The sequence below is a fragment of the Microchirus variegatus genome (genome assembly GCF_963457635.1).
Source record: "Microchirus variegatus genome assembly, chromosome: 21".
NCBI classification, from domain to species: domain Eukaryota; kingdom Metazoa; phylum Chordata; class Actinopteri; order Pleuronectiformes; family Soleidae; genus Microchirus; species Microchirus variegatus.
In genome coordinates this window covers 10,037,101-10,058,939 of record NC_139822.1, presented here as the reverse complement: position 1 = coordinate 10,058,939, position 21,839 = coordinate 10,037,101, and the positions used below count along the sequence as shown (strand labels likewise).

At 45.8% G+C, this 21,839-nt stretch overlaps 5 protein-coding genes across 5 annotated transcripts in view; 2 read left to right on the top strand and 3 right to left on the bottom strand.

The window, feature by feature from the left end:
• The first annotated feature begins 609 nt into the window (after positions 1–609).
• On the top strand, positions 610–7,700 carry tmem71 (transmembrane protein 71). The gene is made up of 10 exons (XM_083907730.1): positions 610–780; positions 1,916–1,971; positions 2,591–2,636; positions 2,994–3,206; positions 3,920–4,197; positions 4,291–4,470; positions 5,086–5,152; positions 5,228–5,289; positions 5,410–5,459; positions 5,577–7,700. Exons 2-10 carry the CDS (start codon positions 1,947–1,949, stop codon positions 5,598–5,600), a joined length of 945 nt encoding a protein of 314 aa, XP_083763856.1. The 5' UTR covers positions 610–780; positions 1,916–1,946; the 3' UTR covers positions 5,601–7,700.
• A 1,311-nt stretch (positions 7,701–9,011) lies between these two features.
• On the bottom strand, positions 9,012–11,375 carry LOC310942589 (uncharacterized protein; the record flags this gene model as incomplete). The annotated part of the gene is made up of 4 exons (XM_083908000.1): positions 10,931–11,375; positions 10,414–10,487; positions 10,217–10,313; positions 9,012–9,925 (listed from the first exon to the last, which is right to left on the bottom strand). The coding sequence occupies exons 1-4, from the start codon at positions 11,241–11,243 to the stop codon at positions 9,012–9,014; spliced, it is 1,398 nt and encodes a 465-aa protein (XP_083764126.1). The 5' UTR covers positions 11,244–11,375.
• A 653-nt stretch (positions 11,376–12,028) lies between these two features.
• Positions 12,029–14,677, bottom strand: LOC310942588 (uncharacterized protein; the record flags this gene model as incomplete). The annotated part of the gene is made up of 3 exons (XM_083907999.1): positions 12,029–13,106; positions 14,056–14,116; positions 14,342–14,677. The coding sequence occupies 3 exons, from the start codon at positions 14,675–14,677 to the stop codon at positions 12,322–12,324; spliced, it is 1,182 nt and encodes a 393-aa protein (XP_083764125.1). The 3' UTR covers positions 12,029–12,321.
• A 1,444-nt stretch (positions 14,678–16,121) lies between these two features.
• Positions 16,122–19,223, bottom strand: LOC310942347 (uncharacterized protein). The gene is made up of 4 exons (XM_083907725.1): positions 18,705–19,223; positions 17,585–17,679; positions 17,375–17,477; positions 16,122–17,262 (listed from the first exon to the last, which is right to left on the bottom strand). The coding sequence occupies exons 1-4, from the start codon at positions 18,994–18,996 to the stop codon at positions 16,472–16,474; spliced, it is 1,281 nt and encodes a 426-aa protein (XP_083763851.1). The 5' UTR covers positions 18,997–19,223; the 3' UTR covers positions 16,122–16,471.
• The window catches only part of dnaaf11 (dynein axonemal assembly factor 11), an 8,815-nt gene continuing 6,073 nt past the window's right edge, over positions 19,098–21,839 (top strand). The window contains exons 1-5 of the mRNA XM_083907727.1: positions 19,098–19,213; positions 19,852–19,947; positions 21,006–21,173; positions 21,258–21,335; positions 21,416–21,588. Coding sequence (XP_083763853.1) covers positions 19,938–19,947; positions 21,006–21,173; positions 21,258–21,335; positions 21,416–21,588 — 429 coding nt within the window. The 5' untranslated portion in view covers positions 19,098–19,213; positions 19,852–19,937. The remainder of the gene's footprint in view (positions 19,214–19,851; positions 19,948–21,005; positions 21,174–21,257; positions 21,336–21,415; positions 21,589–21,839) is intronic.

The window sequence follows — 21,839 nt, the reverse complement described above, 5'->3', positions numbered from 1 at the left end:
AACTTCAACGTCACATCATTGAAAACCGTGTTATTGCAGTCAGTCACCACCAGGTGTCACCAGAGGACAAAACGTGTGAGTTTCAGTTCGCTCCAAACCCGGAAACCCAAATCCAGTGTGTGTCTTTCAAAATAAAAGCTCATGGCGAGGCGACCGCTACAGGTGAGTAGATGATTGTCACTGATGAATGTTTATATTTGGAAAAGATAAAACGCTAAAAACCAGATGAAAATATTTAAGTATTAAAAGTAAAAATATTCAGACGAATTGTGTGTTTAGGTCTTTATTAAAATAACGTGTTTTATCCACTTTAACAAAAGACTTTGTGTCATTATCACGTCTTTATTTCACTGTTAAACAAACTTTTCCTTGTGTTAAACTGAAGTTTGTAAACCACTCACTCTCCCACACCAAAGCTAAAATCACCGATTTTCTCTATGGGCTTTGGTGTGGGAGAGTGAGTGGTTTATAAACTTCAGCTTCCTGTGGTTAAAGTCTGACGTGACACCTTTGTTTTGTTTGTTTTTGTTTTGTTGTGCTTTTACGTTGAAGGCGCCGATCGGAAGTGGTGTCGCTGTGTGCTTTATTTTGACAGGCTGCTGCTGCTGCTGTTTCCGGTGTGAGGGCGAGGCTTCAGTGACAGATGAAGCTGAAGCTTGGAGCTGTTTTTATTCACACGAGAAACAACAACAACAACAATCGCGGGACATCTTTAAAAAGAAGAGAAGAAGAATTTCATCACCGGAAACCGGAAAAACCCGCAGAAGGAAACGCAAACCGGTGAGTGCGTGAACGTGAGTCCGTTATTTCTTTTGTCTGCGCCGTGAATTCAGCTCAAAATACGAACTTTAACGAACTTCAAACACTGAACTTTTTAAAAACACCGTGTTTTTATTGATCCACGCGTGTTTCCGTGTTTTCTTGTTTTCTTTTTGTCACTTTCTGCGTTTAAAAAAAAACATAATTTCTCTTATCGCTGTTTTCATCGAAGCTGAAAAATCCGCCGGTCCGTGAAGGTCACACGGAAACAAGACAACAACTGTGTGTGATGTTAGACGGAGTATGTTTATAATAATAATAATAATACGAAAAAACTTATTAACATTCGTTAACAAAGTGCTTTAATATCAAATAAAACATGCAAATAACACATATTAAATACATGTAAAAGGTCTAAAATATTAAAGAGTCAAAGTCAGCAGTGACAGATGTGAGACAGACCATAATACTAATATTAATGTCATAATAAAAAAGGAGAATAATAAATGGTTTGATCCGTGACGCGTTTTCCTCCAGCATCAGCAGCTGCCGCAAAGCATGCTGGGAGCTCCGGGCAGAGACCACTGTGCTGGGATGGAGAGGGGAAATGAAATGAAGGAAATCCATCCCATAATAAACCGCTGCTTTATCTGGATTATACAATTTAAAATAGAAACATTTAATGATGATGAATATTATAATTCCCTTCATTAATAGTTGATTACATTTCTTGAATTATTGTTTTTTTTTAACCAGATAAATTAGATTCTAAACTTAAAACGTTGTTAATCAATCACTAAATGAATCAACGTTAATATTGATATAAAATATCAATATCACATTTGAAAATGGCAAATACTGACATGATTTGTTTATGTTTTGTTTTGAAACACAGAGAAACAGGAAGTTGAGAGGACCCCCCCCCCCCACCCCACACACACACACACACACACACACACACACACACACCCACACCCTTCTCTCACTGTAACAGAGTCTCTTTGTTTTCCTTCAACTGTCGCTGAACTCTTTCATCACAGTGACAATCAACACCAAACCTCATAGGGACACAGGAGCTGCTGGTCCTCTGCTGCCTCGTGTGGTCACTTTGTGTCACTGAGTCTGGATTAACTGAGCTGGTTCATGTCGTTCACAGATCAACAGCATAAACTGAGCTGCAGACGAACATGTTCTTCTCTGGGGCTGTGACCAGTACGTGAGCGCTACTTAGCATGTTAGCGTGTGTGTGTGTGTGTGTGTGAGAGACAAAAGCAGAGAATGTATATCTACAACCCACTCACTCTCTCACACCAAAGTCCATAGAGAAAACCAGTGATTTTAGCTCACAGGGACACAGGAGCTGCTGGTCCTCTGCTGCCTCGTGTGGTCACTTTGTGTCACTGAGTTAAGTCTAAAGTCAATATTTTAAAAGCCGAATTTTACAAAATCAGACATTGTAGCAAACTAAAAATCACTGGTTTACTCCATGGACTTTGGTGTGGGAGAGTGAGTGATACTGGTTCCTGAACTGTGTGTGTGTGTGTGTGTGTGTGTGTGTGTGTGTGTGTGTGTGTGTGTGTGTGTGTGTGTGTGTGTGTGTGTGTGTGTGTGTGTGTGTGTGTGTGTGTGTGTGTGTGTGTGTGTGTGTGTGTGTGTGTGTGTGTGTGTCATAAACACTGACCTCATCAGGACCAGTCGTCCTCATAGAGACCAAAACCTGGTCCTAATGAGGCAGAACCTCATTTCTGATGAGCTGGTTATGGTTAGTGTTAGTTATGAACTGGTTAATGTTGTTATGAACTGGTTAGTGTTAATGTTTCCTCTGCTTCAGGTTCACCGATCAAACAAAGGTTAAGGACCAATCCCTCGTCTCAGAGGTAAGAGATGAAACTGTGTTATTGTTTATGTTGATCTGTGATCAATAAAGTTTTTTAATCTTGAATTTTTAATCTTTCCTTTTTAAGATTGAAATTTTTCATCTTTAATCCTGAAATTTTAATCCTGAAGTTTTTCAATCTTGAAATTTCTATACATAATCTTGGTTTTTTAATCTTTAATCTTGAAATTTTGGATTCTGCTGTATTGTCATAATCCAGGATTGAAGCAGAGATTATTGTTGACGTTGTTTTGCTAACGTAAAAGAAAAAAGGATTAAAATCAGATTTAGTCTCAGATGTTTGTGAATAATCTATAATGAGTGATAAACACTGATCCTCTGGTCCCTCCCCCCTCAGCCTTGACTCCTCCCTCCTCTCTCCTGACTCCTCCTACGTGTGTTACTCCTCTGTGGACATCGATGGCGCCCCCTGCTGCTGCCGCCGCTCACCGCGCCTCCTCACTAACGGTTACTACAGCGTCACTGACGACAGTTTCAGCGTCGACGAGCGAGGGAACGTTTCACTGACACAGTGTAACACAAGTGTGTCGTACAAGGAGAAGCTGGTCAGGTTAGACACACACACACACACACAGAGAGACAGACACACACACACACACATGATATCAACACCATTCATGTCACTGTGTTAAAGGTGGAGTTTGTGACTTTTTAACGACGGAGCAAATGTTACACAATAATCTGAAGACACACACACACAGCTGTGAATTCCTCTTTGCTGATGTCATCTTCACTGACTGTTGTCACATGACTCATTATTATGAAAACAGCTTTGGTTCCTTTAGTCACTCTCCCACACCAAAGTCACTCACTCTCCCACACCAAAGTCACTCACTCTCCAACCAAAGTCACTCACTCTCCCACACCAGTCACTCACTCTCACACACCAAAGTCACTCACTCTCTCACACCAAAGTCACTCACTCTCTCACACCAAAGTCACTCACTCTCCCACACCAAAGTCACTCACTCTCTCACACCAAAGTCACTCACTCTCTCACACCAAAGTCACTCACTCTCCCACACCAAAGTCCATAGAGTAAACCAGTGATTTTAACATCACAGCACACAGGAGTTGTTGATCCACTGGACTTTGGTGCAGGAGAGTGAGTGGTTCAACAGTGAAGATAAAGATGTGATCATGTGACGTCGACATCGTAGATTTGTCGTGACGTAGATTTTAAGAAGTGGATCAAACAAAGATTTCTGAACTTTAATTTTATTGAGAATAAAGTTGATCAAAAATGTTTTTTCTGTCTCTCAGAGTTTTCCGCCGCAGACGACGACCTCGCGGCGCGTTGGCACGCCTCCTCAGTGATGTCACAGAGAGCTGCCAGACGTGGTTGGGCGAGAAAGTCTTCAGAGGCGTCTTTGGGACCTCACAGGACCAAGACCAGGACCAGGACCTGGACAGTGAGTTTGTGCGTGGTCACAACTGGTCCAGGAGCGAGCAGCAGGGGGCGGAGCTAGCGGCGCTGGACGAGGCGAGGTCTGGACTGAGCAGCAGCAGCGAGGAAGACGACGGCCGCAGTTTCACATACGGTAAAAATAAAATAACAAAAAAAAAACGTGACTGCGATTTTAACAACGTTCAAACGTCACCTGACGCTTTTTTTCTTTTTTCTCTCCTCACAGACCCGACAGAGGCTCCGCCCCCTCCTGACAAAGTGTCCCCGCCCCCGGCGCTGCTGATCCACGAGGAGATTTGCTCTGAGATCTGTCAATCAAAGGATCTGGGCGGGCTCTCAGAAGTCCCGCCCCCTTCTGCATTTTACGCCAACGCGTGCTGCTGTCAGACGTCACCTGACCACACAGGTGAGCTTCATCATCATGTGGGCGGAGTCAGCGGTGGGAGGAGTCAGATGTAGGGTAGAGTGGGAGGAGTCAGAGGTGGGTAGAGTGGGAGGAGTCAGAGGTGGGTAGAGTGGGTAGAGTCAGATATGGGTGGGGTTAGATGTAGGCGGAGTCAGATGTGGGAGGAGTTAGATGTAGGCAGAGTCAGATGTGGGTGGGGTTAGATGTAGGCGGAGTCAGATGTGGGAGGAGTCCGTGGTGGGTGGAGTCGGATGTGGGAGGAGACAGAGGTGGGTAGAGTGGGAGGTGGGAGGAGTCTGATGTGGGTGGAGTTATGGGGTAGGCGGGGTCAGATGTGGGAGGAGTCAGTGGTGGGTGGAATCAGATGTGGGAGACAGAGGTAGATAGAGTGGGAGGAGTCAGAGGTGGGTAGAGTCGAATGTGGGCGGAGTCAGAGGTGGGTAGAGTCGGATGTGGGAGGAGACAGAGGTGGGTAGAGTGGGAGGAGTCAGAGGTAGGTAGAGTCGGAGGTGGGTGGAGTCAGTTGTGGGTGGGGTCGGATGTGGGAGGAGACAGTGGTGGGTGGAGTCAGCGATGGGAGGAGTCAGAGGTTAAGTTTTTTTCTCTTTGTCTCAGGTTTGACGATGAAGACGTTTCTCCTCCTCATCTTCACCGTCTTCATCGTCACGGCCGTGATCGCGAGGTAAAAAAAAAAAACGACCGAGCGTTTTTACGAACTTTTTCTACGATGTTTAAAAACACGTGACCTCTTGTGCAGGTGTCTGTGGTGGAGCGCGACGTTAGCGTCGACCGCGTTCGTGGCGATGACGACGTGTATGCGTGAGTGTCACGTGACCTCGGGGTCAAATCACACGACCTCGCTATGAAATAACGTTGGTTTTTGTTGTTGTTGTTGTTGTTGTTGTTGTTTTTAAATCTGCAATGTTTGGTCTCTTTCAGTCCTGACGAAGGCGGGGCCAATGGGCGAGTGGAGGCGGGCGAAGACGGAGGTGAGCGTACAAACATCAAATGTTAGCGCCCTCCGTCACCACAGGGGGGCGCTGCTGCTAGCATACATTCTTTTACAGACTGTCCCTTTAACCGTTTTTTTTTCGTTGTTTTTTCAGGACATCACGTCAGGAAACGAGTGAACGAAGGAAACGTCGCAGGGAAACTTCGCAGAAATATTTCACGTTGTTGTTCCCGTAAATGTTTGCATGAAAGTGACGCAGAGTTCGCAGAGTTCCGGAAAACATTTTACGCTTTAAAAAACAAACAAATGTGACGATGTCGCTTTTACGAACGCTAACCGTTTACGACCTGGGGGCGTGGCTTTTATTACATTTTAAAAAATGCCCATGAAATCATAATCGCGATTTATTTCAGGATGGCGACAGAAAAGCTGCGATGATTCGTGTTTCCTGTGTCGGAAAGAAAATCCGAGTCGACACTTTGTTTTTTTACGATAAAATGCTGAAGGAGCTCGTCGCTGTAGATTAGCTTCTACGTAAGATTCAGGGGGTCGTGTTTTTTAAAAGATGTAAAAACGTTTCTTTTGCAGTCGTCAAACTTTGCTGGTTCGGACGAAAAAAGTCCGGGAAAAAATATTAACCGGAAAAAAAAAAAACCTCGAAGTTTTACTTCACCTGTTTTTCTTTTCCTGAGAAAACTGAACAAAAAAACAAACATGCTAGCACGCTAAAGCTGCAGTATGTTGATTTTGTACGAAACGGTCTTACTGTTGTGGTTCCTAAAAATTCTTTTTTCGCGGGATAATTTTCTGTAACCAGCCAACGAGTTTTCTGGGGCTAATGCTAATCTAAATACTTTCACAGTGAAATGCGGATTTTGGAGGAATCTCGAGGCCGACGAGTTGTCGTCAGGACGTTATGTTTCACAACATTTTCTTACGTTGTTTTGTGTCACTGAAAATAAGAAATATATCTTTCATTCGTTTCTCGCCGACTATAAACAAACCTCGCTAATGTCGCGTTTTAAATATTTCGTTCTGGATTTTTAGTGCCTTAAAAACGCAGAGAAACCAACGCGTAAATAATTAAATATTATTTATGCATGGTGGCGTTTGATTTAAGCTGTGCACTGGAGCAGAGGGGCGGAGTTAACGTACAGTAAGTCGCGTTTGAATCAGGTTTGTTCGCACTCTGAAGCAGGGATTTTTAAAGCTGGCAATAATTACAGAAAATAATCGCAAAGAGTAAAAAAAAAGTTTTCATCGGGAAAAAAAAGCTGCGACCAAAAACAAACGTAATGTAGCGCATGACTAACGTAGAACTTTTATCTCATGTAAACATTTTGCCGTGGTTTTTTTTGTGATCAGTGAATTTGCTGAGATCGGGAATATTTCGATGAAATTAAAAAAAAAAATTCTGCGAACTTTAGACTCCACGTTCTCGTGAATCGGGAGTATCCGAATCGTCCGAAGTGAATTTTAGTGAAAGTGCCAAACACCTTTACGTATTTAACCGATGTTTTTGAATACTGTTCTACGTGACTTTGTACGACTTTGAGTTTTAAAGCTGCAGATATTTTTGATATTCGCGATGAATCGTCGTAAACGTCTCCACGAAGTCTTTACGCTCCTTGTTTTTGTTTCTGGGCGTCGGAAGACTTTGCTAACTGGATGTTGTGCGATTTCGCGACTGTTTATGAACAAATGGCGGACTCTCTCTGATGTTTAATTAAGGTCCTTTACGTGATTTAATTTATCGCAAAAGCATACACAATTTTGTGCGATTTACGAGCGAAAGGCCTTAAAACCAGGAGTGCGATCTTTTTGCCCCACAAAAAAAACCTCACTTTTTATTCAAACGGCGAATTATCGCGTTGCCACGTAACTGCACAAACACTGGCGCCCCCTGGTGGCCTCGTGAACAAGTAAATGCAGCTTTAAATCATCAAAGTTGAATGTGGATCGAAAGGTTTTTTTTGACGTATCGTAGAAATATTAAAATAACGTACGACAAAATATTTGCCGTGAATTTAAAACGTGTTGTTTGTTTATCGTTAAAGCACTTACTGTTAGCACTAATTATGACACTTTTGTCGCTAATCTTCACAATAATCACGTGATTAAAATTAAACCGTAAAAACAAAGCGCTAACGTAGATTTTAACTTTTAAAAATGATAAAATAAATATATAAAAAAATATACATTTTATATTGAAATAAATCGCCTCAATCAGGAAATTCTGGTTTTGGATGTTGTGAAGTTGCCCGTTTGGGCCTCTTGATGGCGCTGTGTTTTAAAGGTTTAACTTTAACGGTGTTTATCGCAGTGTTTAACGTCTGTTTCACTTCCATTAAAAACATGATAAAAACACAGAAACTTGTGTTGTTTTTTTTACTCACAGAGAAAATGAGAATACATTTTTTCAGATGCAGAAGAAGAGTCCGACGTTTTCCTCCGATGAAGACGACGACGACGACATCGGACATCGTAAGGTAAAATGCGGCAGTTTGACGTGAAGCGGAATATTTCACTGTTGGTCTAAAGGTTTTATTTGGAAGTCGGAATTTCCAACTTGGAAACAAATTTTACCGTTAATCGCGCTTCTGTCGGATTTATATAAATAAGTCGTTAACATTGCGATTGTTTTGGAAATTGATTGAATTTTCTGTGAACGTTGCGATGCAAAATTCTGTCTCCAGTGTTGTTACCGACGATAGCTAGCCCAAAATACGTTATTACGTTACGAGTTCTCAACGACAATCCCCAGTTCCGAATGTAACGCGTATGAAGACAGCAAATATAGAGAGTTTCAGAGTTCGCAAGTTTCTGCTAGCATCTTTAAAATGTGGGAGATGACGCGGCGTCATTTTAACTTCGTACAGATTTCGAAAAAAAAATGTTTTTTAAAGTCGCGCTACTTGAGCAACTGTGATGTTGACCGATCATGAATAATAACAATAATCCATTATTGTCTGGAAATTAAGGAATAATCTGAACACGTACGGAAAAGTGTACGTCAAATACATCTTTAAACAACAAAGAAAGAAAAGTGATAATTAAATTAATGAGCAAATTTATGAATAAACATCAAGAAAGTATAAAAAGTAAAGTTTCAAGAAAACTCTTGGCAGATAATTACGTAAAAAGAAAATAAAACAATCTCAGAAAAAGGGTTATTATGCAAAGAACTAGATTTTATTAAAGTCGTTCAACATTGTGAAAAATTGTAAATTGTGATTCAATGATTTCCGAGACGAGTTTGTGTTTTTATTCAAACGTGAAAGTAACACGTGACGTTAGCTTGTTTGAGGAGAAAAGTCGCAGTTTTTGTTCTTTGTGCTGAAAGAGAAAAAATGACGGTTTTCAGACGAAACAAAAACAAAAGATTTTAAAATCCTCTCGTTCTCATTTTATTGCGTAAAAATAAGAAAAATCAACAGATTTATTGACGATAAATCAATGTTAGCGAGCTAACATAGTGATGTTACGTTAGCCTGACTAAGACTAACTGGATTACAGTCAGGCTAACGTCACTTGTTAAAACCTGAACGGTCCCTTAAGCGGCAGGTGTTCTGACCTCTGACCTCTGACCTCAGCGCGAGGCGGCGGCGGCAGCGTGGACGGCGGCGTGTCTGCGCAGGTGCACGGCGGATATGAACGTCCTGGCGCACAGCGAGCACTTGAACTGTTTGCAGTCGGCGTGGACGCTCATGTGAACCTTCAGCGAGCCCGACTGGGCGAAGCGTTTGCCGCAGTGGACGCAGCCGTAGCGCTTCTCGCCCGTGTGGACGCTCTGGTGGCGTTTGAGGTTGCTGGAGTCGGAGAAGCGTTTGCCGCAGAGCGCGCAGGTGAACGGCTTCTCGCCCGTGTGCACCCTCATGTGCGTCTTCAGGTTCTTCAGACACGCCAACGTTTTCCCGCAGCAGCTGCACACGAACGACCTCCCGCCGCCGCCGCCGCCGCCGCCGCCGCCGTCCTCACCGCTCTGAGCGTCCCCTCTGCTGACTCCGCCCTCATGTCTCCACCTGTCCGTCCTCGTGAAGGCGTCCTCTCTCTGCTGCTGAGGCTCGTCAGTGGTGAACGGCGCCCTCTGCTGGTCGTCTGTGGTGAACACCAGCTGCCGCTCCGACGCTTCACTGACGCTGAAGTGGAAGCCGCCGTCGCCGTCGTCGTCTGAATCGTCGTGAATCACCGTGTACGAGCAGCCGGGCTCCTCCTCCTCCTCCTCCTCCTCCTCCTCCTCCTCTTCCTCCTCCTCTTCCTCCTCCTCACTCAAAGCATTCTGGGTAACGAGGCGGCCGTGGTGGATCTGCGGCACTGCGTACGTCGCACACGCTTCGTTCGGGACTTTCTGGATGGACGCGGAGGTGGAGCTGACTTCGCCGCTCGTCCACGACTGAGACGAGTCGCCGCCGCCGCCGCCTTCGCTCGCTGCTTCCTGTTTGGAGAGCAGGGGCGGAGCTTCTGCCGCCGTCATCTGTAGTTCATTGTGGCGGCTAAAACTTGCTAAAGAGAGGGGGAAAAAAATAATAAGTCGCAACTTTTAAACGATTTATAAACAAGCGCATTTTTACTTTCACGACACAAAACAACGTCCAGTATTTTGGGGGCTGGATTTGCGGGGGGCGGGGTTTGTGGATTAGCATAAACAAATGATTCATGTTTCAGTCCACTAAACTCGCAAGATATCAGTTCACAAATATATCGCAATCTGGTGATGATGTCGTGTCGTGAGAATTTGTGTCGTGACTTAAATATTGCGATAATATCGTATCGCGACAGTTGAAGCTAACTCACGCTTCTGCTCGGGCTGAGACCACGACGCGTCCTCGTCCTCGTCGTCCTCCACTTTGATCACCGCCGTCGTCACGGGAACCGACTCGTCCTCGGAAAACTGCGATCGAAGACGCATGAAAACACAGAGCGACAGAGTTAACGACGTCACGACCAGATGAGGGAAAAGACGTACGACTTCTCGACGACCTCTGACCTACCATCACAGGAGCCACGTTCTCTCCAGAGTCAGCAGGTGGCGCCATGAAGGACACAGTGGACAACGTTAGCTCAGCTGAAAGACACGCGTCACAGAGACGGGACGTTAGGGTTACACACATCGAATTAGCATTTCTCACATGCTAACATTAGCGTTACACATTAAAATTAGCATTCCTCACATGCTTACATTACCGTTACACATTCAAATTAGCATTCCTTATGTGCTAACATTACCGTTACACATTCAAATTAGCATTACGCACGTGCTAACATTAGCGTTACACATTCAAATTAGCATTCCTTATGTTCTAACATTACCGTTACACATTCAAATTAGCATTCCTCACATGCTAACATTACCATTACACATTTAAATTAGCATTCCTCACGTGCTAACATTCACGTTACACATTCGAATTAGCATTCCTCACGTGCTAACATTACCTACACATTTTAATTAATCAACATTATCCAACTTATAAATGCTAGCATTAGCTTTTTAAAGCTAAAGGCTACCTGTAGGCGTTCGGTTCCGCTTCGGCTCGTTGCCAGGGTGATGGAGAGCGCGCGCCCGGCTGCCGCTCGCGGTGAGCAGCGCGGCGCCGCCCGCGGTGACCGCGGCTCGCAGCGCGGTGGCTCGCGCCGCTCTCAGCTCCGTGAGCCGCAGTTTCCGGCGCAGGATCTCGTTCTCTTTGCGGCCCCGCGAGATTTCCAGCTGCAGCAGCGAGTATCCGCTGTCCACGAGCTCGCAGATCTCCGCCACGGCCGTGTTCGCGAGGACCTCCATGATGGACGCGAGCTGCGCGTGGAAGGAGGCGGCGGGCGACATGGTGACGCGTTCGCCGCGTGCGTCTTTGTCTGTGCTCGGTGTCCGGACGGTCACGAGAGCAGTCGCGAGGACTCACGCGGCAGCTGCGCGTGTTTTTTTCCCCCGTGAGTGATTCTGTCACCTGGTGTAAACAGAGCCGCACGAACCCGGAAGTGACGTAACGGAGAGACACAGTGCGCATGAGCGGAAATCTCTCCACTCCAGTGTTGTTGTTTTTTTTAAATAAACCAGAATTTTCTGTAATTATGAGACGAAATATTTTTCTGTAAAGAATAATTTAATAAATTTATGTTTTTATAACAGAAATAAGATTCTGCTCACACACCAAAGTCCATAGAGAAAACCAGTGATTTTCGCTCACAGGGACACAGGAGCTGCTGGTCCTCTGCTGCCTCGTGTGGTCAATTTGTGTCACTGAGTTAAGTCTAAAGTAAATATTTTAAAAGCTGAATTCACTAAAATCAGTCATTGTAAGTTAGTGATGGAGGCAGCAGTGGATCAACAACTCCTGTGAACTCCTGTGTGCTGTGATGTTAAAATCACTGGTTTACTCTATGGACTTTGGTGTGGGAGAGTGACTTTGGTGTGAGAGTGAGTGACTTTGGTGTGGGAGAGTGAGTGGTTTATAAACTTCAGTTTAACACTGAGATAAAGATGTTGAGCATCAGATTTTGGTTTAAAATGACACAAAAGTACAAAAGTGGAGAAAAACTCATTTATTTTTATTTTTAAAAACACATTATTATAATTATTATCTCATCTTGTGACCTTTAAAGTCCCTGGAACATAAATACTGTATTGTTCATTATTGCTGCAGCAAAACAAGGAGCAAATTAAACTTTTAAAAAACAACATCAAAGTTTTCATTTGAACACGAGAATCCAGAATCAGCGTTTTATTTTACCAAACAAAAACTTGAGTTCATTGTCGTTAAAAAGAGTTTAATAAAATAATAACAAAATAACGACTTCTTTCTTCAAAGAGTTTGAAGCTTCGTTCAAACGAATGAGAATCACAGAGATTTAAAAAACAGATTCGTCGTTTTCTTTGCTCCGGAAAACAAAAAAACGTTGCGTTGTTATTCTGGCGGCAGCGACACCTCGGGGTGACACTTGCTGACGTGAAGCTTCAGACTGTGTTTGACGATGAACGAGCGGCGGCGGACGCCGCAGACGTGCGGCCGCTCGCCCGTGTGCACGCTCACGTGCGACTTGAGGTGCGCCGACTGCGTGAAGCGCTTGCCGCACTGTTCGCAGCGGAACGGCCGCTCGCCCGTGTGGATCCTCATGTGCACGTCCAGGTTCTGCGACGACGCGTACGTCTTGTGGCAGACGGAGCAGACGTATCGTTTGCCGGCGCCACAGTTCGCGTACAGACCGAAGCCGTCCGCGTACTCGAACGCGGCGTCGCTGTTGTCGGCGCCGCCCGAGACGCTGAGCAGCTTCAGCCCGAAGGCGTCACTGGCGTCGTCCGAGTCCTCGCTTTGGTGAAACTGAGGGAACGCCGTGTGGCTCTTTGGCGTTTTTGTCCACGTGAGGGCGCCGTCGTCGTCGTCGTCCACGTCGCCTCCGTCCAGAGTCGCAGAGCCGCTGAAGTACAGAGGAAGCAGCGAGGCCTCCTGGTGGACGCCCGCCGCGTCCGTCTGCGATGCATACGAACACGCGGACGCGCTGGCGTCCGCCTCGCTGCGAGGAGGCGAGTCCACGGTGTAGACGACAGCGGTGGCCGCGCTCGTCCTCCGGGACGCTTTCAGGGACACGTGATCCGTCGAAGACGGCGTCTCCGTCTCGTCGTCTCCTGAACGTCGTCTCTTCACGGACGACGTGACGGCGGTCGTCGTCTCGCGAACACATTTCTGCTTCTCTGAAAGAAGAGGAAAAAACCCCAGTGATTATAACATCACAGCAGCACCTCTGCTGCCTCGTGTGGTCACTTTGTGTCACTGAAATACATTGGAAAGAAGATTTTTAAAAGCCGAATTCACTAAAATCAGTCATTGTAAGTTAGTGAAGGAGGCAGCAGTGGATCAACAACTCCTGTGAACTCCTGTGTGCTGTGATGTTAAAATCACTGGTTTACTCTATGGACTTTGGTGTGGGAGAGTGAGTGACTTTGGTGTGAGTTTACAAATGAGACTTTGACCAATCACAGAGCAGTTTAGAGAGAAAGTTTGCCCTCTAGTGGTTGTTCTAAGTCTATGACGTCATAAGAACACGTTTACGTCGAAATCTCACTGTTAGACAGACTTTAACAACAGGAAACTGAAGTTTGTAAACCACTCACTCTCTCACACCAAAGTCACTCACTCTCCCACACCAAAGTCACTCACTCTCCCACACCAAAGTCACTCACTCTCCCACACCAACGTCACTCACTCTCCCACACCAAAGTCACTCACTCTCCCACACCAAAGTCACTCACTCACTCTCCCACACCAAAGTCACTCACTCTCCCACACCAAAGTCACTCACTCACTCTCCCACACCAAAGTCACTCACTCTCCCACACCAACGTCACTCACTCTCCCACACCAAAGTCACTCACTTTCCCACACCAAAGTCACTCACTCTCCCACACCAAAGTCACTCACTCACTCTCCCACACCAGAATCCATAGAGTAAACCAGTGATTTTAACATCACAGCACACAGGAGTGGTTGATCCACTGCTGCCTCCATCACTAACTTACAATTACTGATTTTAGTGAATTCAGCTTTTAAAATAATTCATTTAGACTTAACTCAGTGACACAAAGTGACCACACGAGGCAGCAGAGGACCAGCAGCTCCTCAGCTGACCTGAGACTCACTCACCTTCACCGAAGGAGTCGTCGCTGTCCGAGTCTTCGTCTTTGATCAAAACCACGTCTGGAAACTGCAGAACAGACGACAGCGGCCGGGTTAACGTCACGACGCATCAGCTGTTCAAGGTGAGAACTGAAGCACTCTTTACATTCACACACTCACTCTCCCACACCAGAGTCACTCACTCTCCCACACCAAAGCTCCTGTGTCCCTGTGAGCTAAAATCACTGGTTTTCTCTGTGGACTTTGGTGTGGGAGAGTGAGTGACTTTGGTGCTGTAGAGTTACTTATTTACCTCCGCGTGCGGCACTGCCGCGCCTCCTTCGCCTCCGTCTCGCTGCCGCTGCTGCGGCTGCGGCGCGTCCTCCGCGGGCGCGTGGACCTCGGGCTCGTGGACCTCGGGCTCTTCCGTCCTCGCGCCGCCGCCGCCCTCGCGGATGACGATGGCCTCGATGAGGAGGAGCTTCTTCTTCAGCGCCTCGTTCTCGTTGCGGCTGCGGTTGATCTCGAGCTGCAGCGCCGCGTAACCTTCGTCCACGAGCCCGCAGATCTCCGCCACCGCCGCGCGGGTCAGCGCCGCCATGATGACGCTCAGGTGCTCGTGCAGCGCTCTGCTGCTCAGCGCCGCCATCATGCGGCGGGCACGCGGACAGGAAGTGGACCCGAGCTCGGACGGACTGACTGACGGGCGCGCGCGAGTTCGGTTCCGACAAACGCGGCGCGTGACCTCAACAAAGAACCACAGGTGGTGGGTGTGTGTGTGTGTGTGTGTGCGCGCGCGCCAGTGTTGTTGTATATTTCCTGTTTCCGCCTGAGTCGCACTTCCGGATTTCAAAATAAAAGCGCCTCGTCTGGTCAATAGATAAATACTAACTTAAAATGGTCACACGAGATTCCGTTGTGACGTAACAGGGAGGATATTCATGATGAGGTTGACGTTTCAAAGTAAAAGCGTTTGTGTTTTGATATACTTCACAATAAAAGCACAGGAATTAAGCAAAAAGAAATCGATTAATATCAAGAAATAATGTGTTTGCGATGTTTTTTTCTTTTTTTAAACAAAACAACGTGTTAAACTCTCGTCGGTGACTGCGACGTTCGTAAAATATCAAACACGTTTCACGCTTAGGATTTTTTTGGAATTAGTGAATTCGGCTTTTTAATCGCGTCCGATGTCGACCGAACGTGAAAATAGAGAGAAAACGTGTTTTTCTCTGCAGAGATAAAAGCATCAAAGACATGAAAGAACCAGTTCTTTAAAAAACGTACAAATGTGTTCCTCATAGCAGAAAATGTCCCAAAAACTTCTGTACAATTTAAATCACAGTCTAGTTTTATTTATTTTTGTTTGAATTTTTATTGTTTTTTTATGCGTCTTTAACTTGTGTTTTTCATCTGTTTTAATTTAAAAAAAATTAAAGTTTATAAATAAATTTGGAGCAGAATCTTTAACAGAAAAACAACCCAGTGAGAAACTACTGGAACTGTGTGTGTGTGTGTGTGTGTGTGTGTGTGTGTGTTCTTGTACTTGCAGCATACTGAGGACCAGTGAGGGGTTTTGTCCAGTCCTCACTTTGTTTTCATTTAAATCACTTCCTCAGGTTGTAAACATGTTAAACTCTGTTTTTAACACAGATCCTTAATTTGGTACAAAATCCCATTTTCCAGCCCTGGTGATTCACACACTTTTTGCTCTGGGGCTCCATCTGCAGACATTTCATGGTACTGCACCCAGTAGTTCTTTATAGATGTCATTCATGAAGTAGATATTTGTAAATGTGTTGATTTATAAAGTGGAAATGCTGGTCCTCAGTGTGCAGCAAGTACAAGAATGTGTGTGTGTGTGTTCTGCAGCTCTTTATTTGATCATAATAAAGCTGATTTTAGTGTTTTTTAAATTAGTTTACAATCAAATTCTACTTATATTAGTGTAAATTATGTATATTTTTACAGATGAGTTTATTTGCATATCATGAGACGCTTGGAAATATTATAATATTATAATAAAAATAATAAAATATGAATTCTCTGATCGTGAGTTCATGTTTGTGTCGCAGTTTATAAAAGTACAGTCATTTTAATTATTCATCGTCAACACACACACACACACACACACAGGAAACTGAAGTTTGTAAACCACTCACTCTCCCACACCAAAGTCACTCACTCTCCCACACCAAAGTCATCCACTGCTGCCTCCATCACTAAGTTCAAACGTCTTATTTTGCTAATTCGGCTTTTAAAATATTTACTTTAGACTTAACTCAGTGACACAAAGTGACCACACGAGGCAGCAGAGGACCGGCAGCTCTAAAATCACTGGTTTTCTCTATGGACTTTGGTGTGGGAGAGTAAGTGGTTTAACAGTGAGAAACAGTCGTGAGGTTCTGGTCCAGGTTCCGAGTCTCTAACAGAACCGTGCGTCTCAGCGGATCACGCCGGGATGAGCGGCGGCGACGCCGACTTCCTGTTGATGGTTCTTCTGCTGATGGTTCCTCAGGTTCTGTTTCCCGGCGAACCGTTTGCCGCAGTGCTCGCAGGCGAACGGCCGCTCGCCCGTGTGGACGCTCTGGTGCGTCTTCAGGTGACCCGACTGCGTGAATCGTTTGCCGCACTGGGCGCAGCTGTACGGCCGCTCGCCCGTGTGCACGCGCACGTGCGTCTCCAGGCTGCGCGACGACGTGAAGCACTTGCCACAGTAGCTGCAGGCGAAGCGGCGGTCCCGGCAGTAGCCGCCGCCGCCGAGGCCCAGCGCTAACGGGAAGCCCGCGGCGGTCAGGTCGGACATTTTGTCCAGCAGCGTGGGGCGGTGGAAGGCGTGATGAGTCATGGCGCTCGCCAGGTTCTGACCGGACCACGGCGAGCACGCGTCCAGCTCTGCGTCGTAGATCGCGGCCCCGCCCACGTTCGGCTCGGACGGCCCGGGAACAGACGCCGGACTTCCTGCTCCGGACCAGACCAACGGCTGCTTCCTCAGCACGGCGGTGGGCGGAGCTTCACAGTCCGACTCCGACGCCAAATCAAAGACGACGTCGGACGAGTCGCCGTCGGTGACGTCCACGGGAGGCGGAGACTCCGGCGCCGCGCCGACGCAATACCTGAAGGCGCTGAAGGCCCCGCCCTGATCCCACGACCTCAGCTCAGAGGCGGAGCTTGTCACCCTGGACAGCCCCTCCCCCTTACTGTCGTCCTCAGACAGCGCGGCGTCCGTCGTCCCTTCAGACAAACACACACACGGAGACAAACGCGGCGTTAAAACACATATTAAACGCCGTCAGCGACCCCCTGCTTTTAAATTGCGTGCGTCTTTGGCTCCTCCCCCTCTTACCGTTGAGGAGCAGCTCCTCCTCGTTCACCTCCTCCTTCACCTCCTCCTCCTTTATCACAACCATGTCCTGGTCGCGTGCGTCGTCGTCAGCAGACGTTGGATCCTGAAGACATGAACACCTGTGTTGACCTTTGACCCCTGACCTTTGGCCCCTCCCACCTCAGAGAGAGAGGCTCAGTGCGAATGTTTGAGTGAGATTTAAAAAGTCACCTGTTTGGAGGCCGAGTTCACGTCCGTAGCAGGAAACCACGCGTGACCTTTGAGGCTCGAAGGATTCGCCGTTTTCACGCCCGATAAAACGCATTCTGTGAAAGAAACATGAACAGGAAGTCAAGGTCAAGTTAGCACGAGACACAATTCTCCAGAATAAAGTCATTTACAAATAGTAAATATATAAACATATAGTCAAATACATTTACCAGATTAAAGTTGTAAACTAAAGACTTTAATCTTATAATTTTACAATTTTAATCTCGTAAGTTAAAGACTTTAATCTTGTGACTTTTACAACTTTATTCTCGTAAATTAAAGACTATAATCTCATAACTTTACGACTTTATTCTCATAACTTTACAACTTTAATCTCGTAACTCTACGACTTCAATCTCGTGAATTAAAGACTGATCTCATAACTTTATTCTCTTAATTTTAAGACTTTAATCTTGTAACTTTACAACTTTAATCTCGTAACTTTACGACTTTATTCTCATAAATTAAATACTTTAATTTAGTCATTTTTACGACTTTAATCTTGAAGATGAAAGACTTCAATCTCATCATTTTACGACTTTAATCGCGTAAATGAAATACTTTAATCTTGAAACTGACGATTTATCCTTTTTTTTTTTCTTTCAGTCGTCGTCAACGACCTCCATGTGTTTGGACTCTCAATGAACGGTTCCTAATGGTTCTTCTAACGGTTCCTAACAGTTCTTAATGGTTCTTCTAACGGTTCCTAATGGTTCTTCTAACGGTTCCTAACGGGGTTCCAACTCCCACTCCCACTAGAAACCTAATGTTTTTTTTCTAATGTTGTTCTCCTGGATTTTCCAGCCTCTCACTCAGTGAAACAGCAAAATGTGAACAAAAACGTTCATTTAACGATTTTAAATGTTTGCCGAATTAACATCGACTCTAAAGTGGAGCCGCTGAATGATCGAGCGATGGAAAATATCGCGTACATTTAACGTTCACACGTGATCAATCTTTAAATGAACGTGTTCTCAATGAGGTTTCGTCTGGAGTGAAACGCAGGAAAACCCCGGTGCCGCCGCGACCCTGTGGCCGCTTCCGGTGACTGACTCGTCGGGTTAAAGGTCCGGGAACTCACCGACGGTGAAGTCCATCATCCCCCCGCCGACATCTGCCTCCGGCCCGCTGTCGTCCAGCACGCCGCCGCCGCCGCCGCCGCCTCCTCCTCCCCGGTGTCCCCGGGCGAGGATGCTCTCGACCGCCCGCAGCTTCCGCCTCAGCGCCTCGTTCTCGCTGCGGCTGCGGGAAACCTCGAGCTGCAGCACCGCATAGTTGTCCTCCACCAGCGCGCAGATCTCCGCCACCGCCGCCTTGGACAGCGCCTCCATGACGGACGTCAACTGAGCTTGAAGCGCGTGGTAAGCCGTCATGATGAGCGGCCGCGAGACGACGACGAGCACCGGCCGCGTGAGGTCACTGTGGCATCGGAGGAGGAGCGGGGAGAGGAGCCGGAGAGAACCGGGAGAGGAGCCGGAGAGAACCGGGAGAGGAGCCGGAGAGAACCGGGAGAGGAGCCGGAGACAGCCGGGAGAGGAGCGAGGAGCCGCCGCGGTGACGGAGCAGAGAGTCCGGGGAGGAGGCGCGGAGGTGGGGAGGAGGCGCGGAGGTGGGGACGCTCGCGCCGCTTTCAGCCGCTGCTGCTGTTTGTTGTTTCTCCTGCGCGAGCGTGTCGACGAGCCACTTCCGTAACTGCACTTCCAAAATAAAAGCGCAGGGGGAGGAAGCAGGAAGCAGGAAGCGCGTCGTGATGCGTTCATGAAGAAAAACAACACGAAACGCTGCATATTATGTTATTCATCAAAGGCAAAACCTCACAACTGTATCTACGTTAAAAACTACGAACAATTCTACGTTTATTATCCAGTTAAATTCGATAATTGTGATATTTAATTGTTTGTGTGGAATAACAAAATAGAACAAAGACATGTTGAGCAATACATTTGTCACGGATACACACATATATGTTGTTACACACACATATAAAAATATATTATGTATTATTATAATATATAAATATTATTATATATATTCTGTGACTTTTCATATTGAGAAAATCAACCATTTTCTTATTTATGCCAAATACAAACTCTACAAAATCTCGACATTCTCAAAAAGACTCTTTATTTATTTACGTAACACCTCAGTATCGATAAAACCACGTGATTTGTCTGTTTTTGTTTCTTTAGTCTGACGAACGATTTGTGCTCTTGTTGTTTCTCTGACAGTGAACAAACAGTATAGTAGTTTCCGACCGCACCTGAACGCAGCACTGGCTCGGTTTCCATGGTAACGGCGGACAACGGAGAGGAAGATGGTTCACAGTAAGTGAAGACGCGAATAAATCGAACAATAACAACGTTTGTCCACGTTAAACACGTAAATGACGTATACACCTCGCGTGTTTTCAGTCGACGAACGCGTTTGTGCGTCAAGTTTCTGAGTTTTAACGAAGTTTGTGGCGTTCACGAGCTAACGAGGCTAACGCTAGCTCAGTTAGCTTACATTAATGTTGTGTGTGTGTGTGTGTGTGTGTAGCAGCTAAGCTAACATTGGTCATGTTTATCATGTGTGTTTTACTAAAGGTGCAGTTTGGGAATTTTGAATTTAAAGGTTTAGATTTAAAAGTTTAGATTTAAAGGTTAAGATTTAAAAGTTTAGATTTAAAGGTGCAGTTTGTGAGTTTTAGATTTAAAGGTGCAGTGTGTGTGTTTTGGATTTAAAGGTGCAGTTTGTAAGTTTTTTGATTTAAAGGTGCAGTTTGTGAGTTTTAGATTTTAAAGGTGCAGTTTGTGAGTTTTAGATTTAAAGGTGCAGTGTCTGAGTTTTTGATTTAAAGGTGCAGTTTGTGAGTTTTAGATTTAAAGGTGCAGTTTGTAAGTTTTAGATTTTAAGGGGCAGTTTGTGAGTTTTAAATTTAAAGGTGCAGTTTGTGAGTTTTAAATTTAAAGGTGCAGTTTGTAAGTTTTAGATTTAAAGGTGCAGTTTGTGAGTTTTAAATTTAAAGGTGCAGTTTGTGAGTTTTAGATTTAAAGGTGCAGTTTGTAAGTTTTAGATTTTAAGGGGCAGTTTGTGAGTTTTAAATTTAAAGGTGCAGTTTGTGAGTTTTAAATTTAAAGGTGCAGTTTGTGAGTTTTAAATTTAAAGGTGCAGTTTGTGAGTTTTAGATTTAAAGGTCAGTTTGTAAGTTTTAGATTTATTTAAAGGTGCAGTTTGTGAGTTTTAGATTTAAAGGTGCAGTTTGTGAGGTTCAGATGAGGAGCAGGGTCATCTCTGCTGAGGCGGCCATGTTGTGCCGCCATGTTCAGTCGCTGTCCTGGCGGCACAGAGGACACGTGACTCAGGACAGAGGTCATGTGACCCGTCACGTCTCATGTCTCAGTCACAGAGGACATGGTTCGCCGGCGAGCCGAGCACAACGAGAGCGAGATCTTCTCCCTGGAGGAAGTGTCTCTGCATCAGCAGGACATCGAGGAGATCCAGCACCTGGACAGGTGGTGCAGGGAGCTGAAGATCCTCTACCTGCAGAACAACCTCATCAGCAGGATGGGTGAGACTCGGAGATCCTGGATCCTGATTGGATCAAACTGTGTGAGACACTGAAGAACTTTCACCTGTTGGTTTTTTAATGCAGAGAATCTGAGTCGCCTGAAGAAGCTGCAGTATCTGAACCTGGCCTTGAACAACATCGAAGTGATTGAGAACCTCGAAGGTCGGTATGAAGCGCAGAGACGTTAGCGTCGTGTTGGTGTCGTGTTAGCGTCGTATTAGCGTCTCGCTCGTGTCCTTCAGGATGTGAGAGTCTCCAGAAACTGGACCTGACGGTGAACTTCATCGGTCGCCTGAGCAGCGTTGACGCGCTGAGACACAACGTTCACCTCAGGGAGCTGTTTCTGGTCGGGAACCCCTGCTCCGACTTCAGGGGATACAGAGAGTACGTGGTGACGTCTGTGCCGCAGCTGAAGGTAAACGTTATTCAACCAAAACACTCACTCTCCCACACCAAAGTCCACAGAGAAAACCAGTGATTTTAACATCACAGGGACACAGGAGCTGCTGGTCCTCTGCTGCCTCGTGTGGTCACTAATTTAAGTCTAAATGAAATATTTTAAAAGCCGAATTTTTCCAAATCAGTCGTTGTAAGTTAGTGATGGAGGCAGCAGTGGATCAACAACTCCTGTGAACTCCTGTGTCTCTGTGATGTTAAAATCACTGG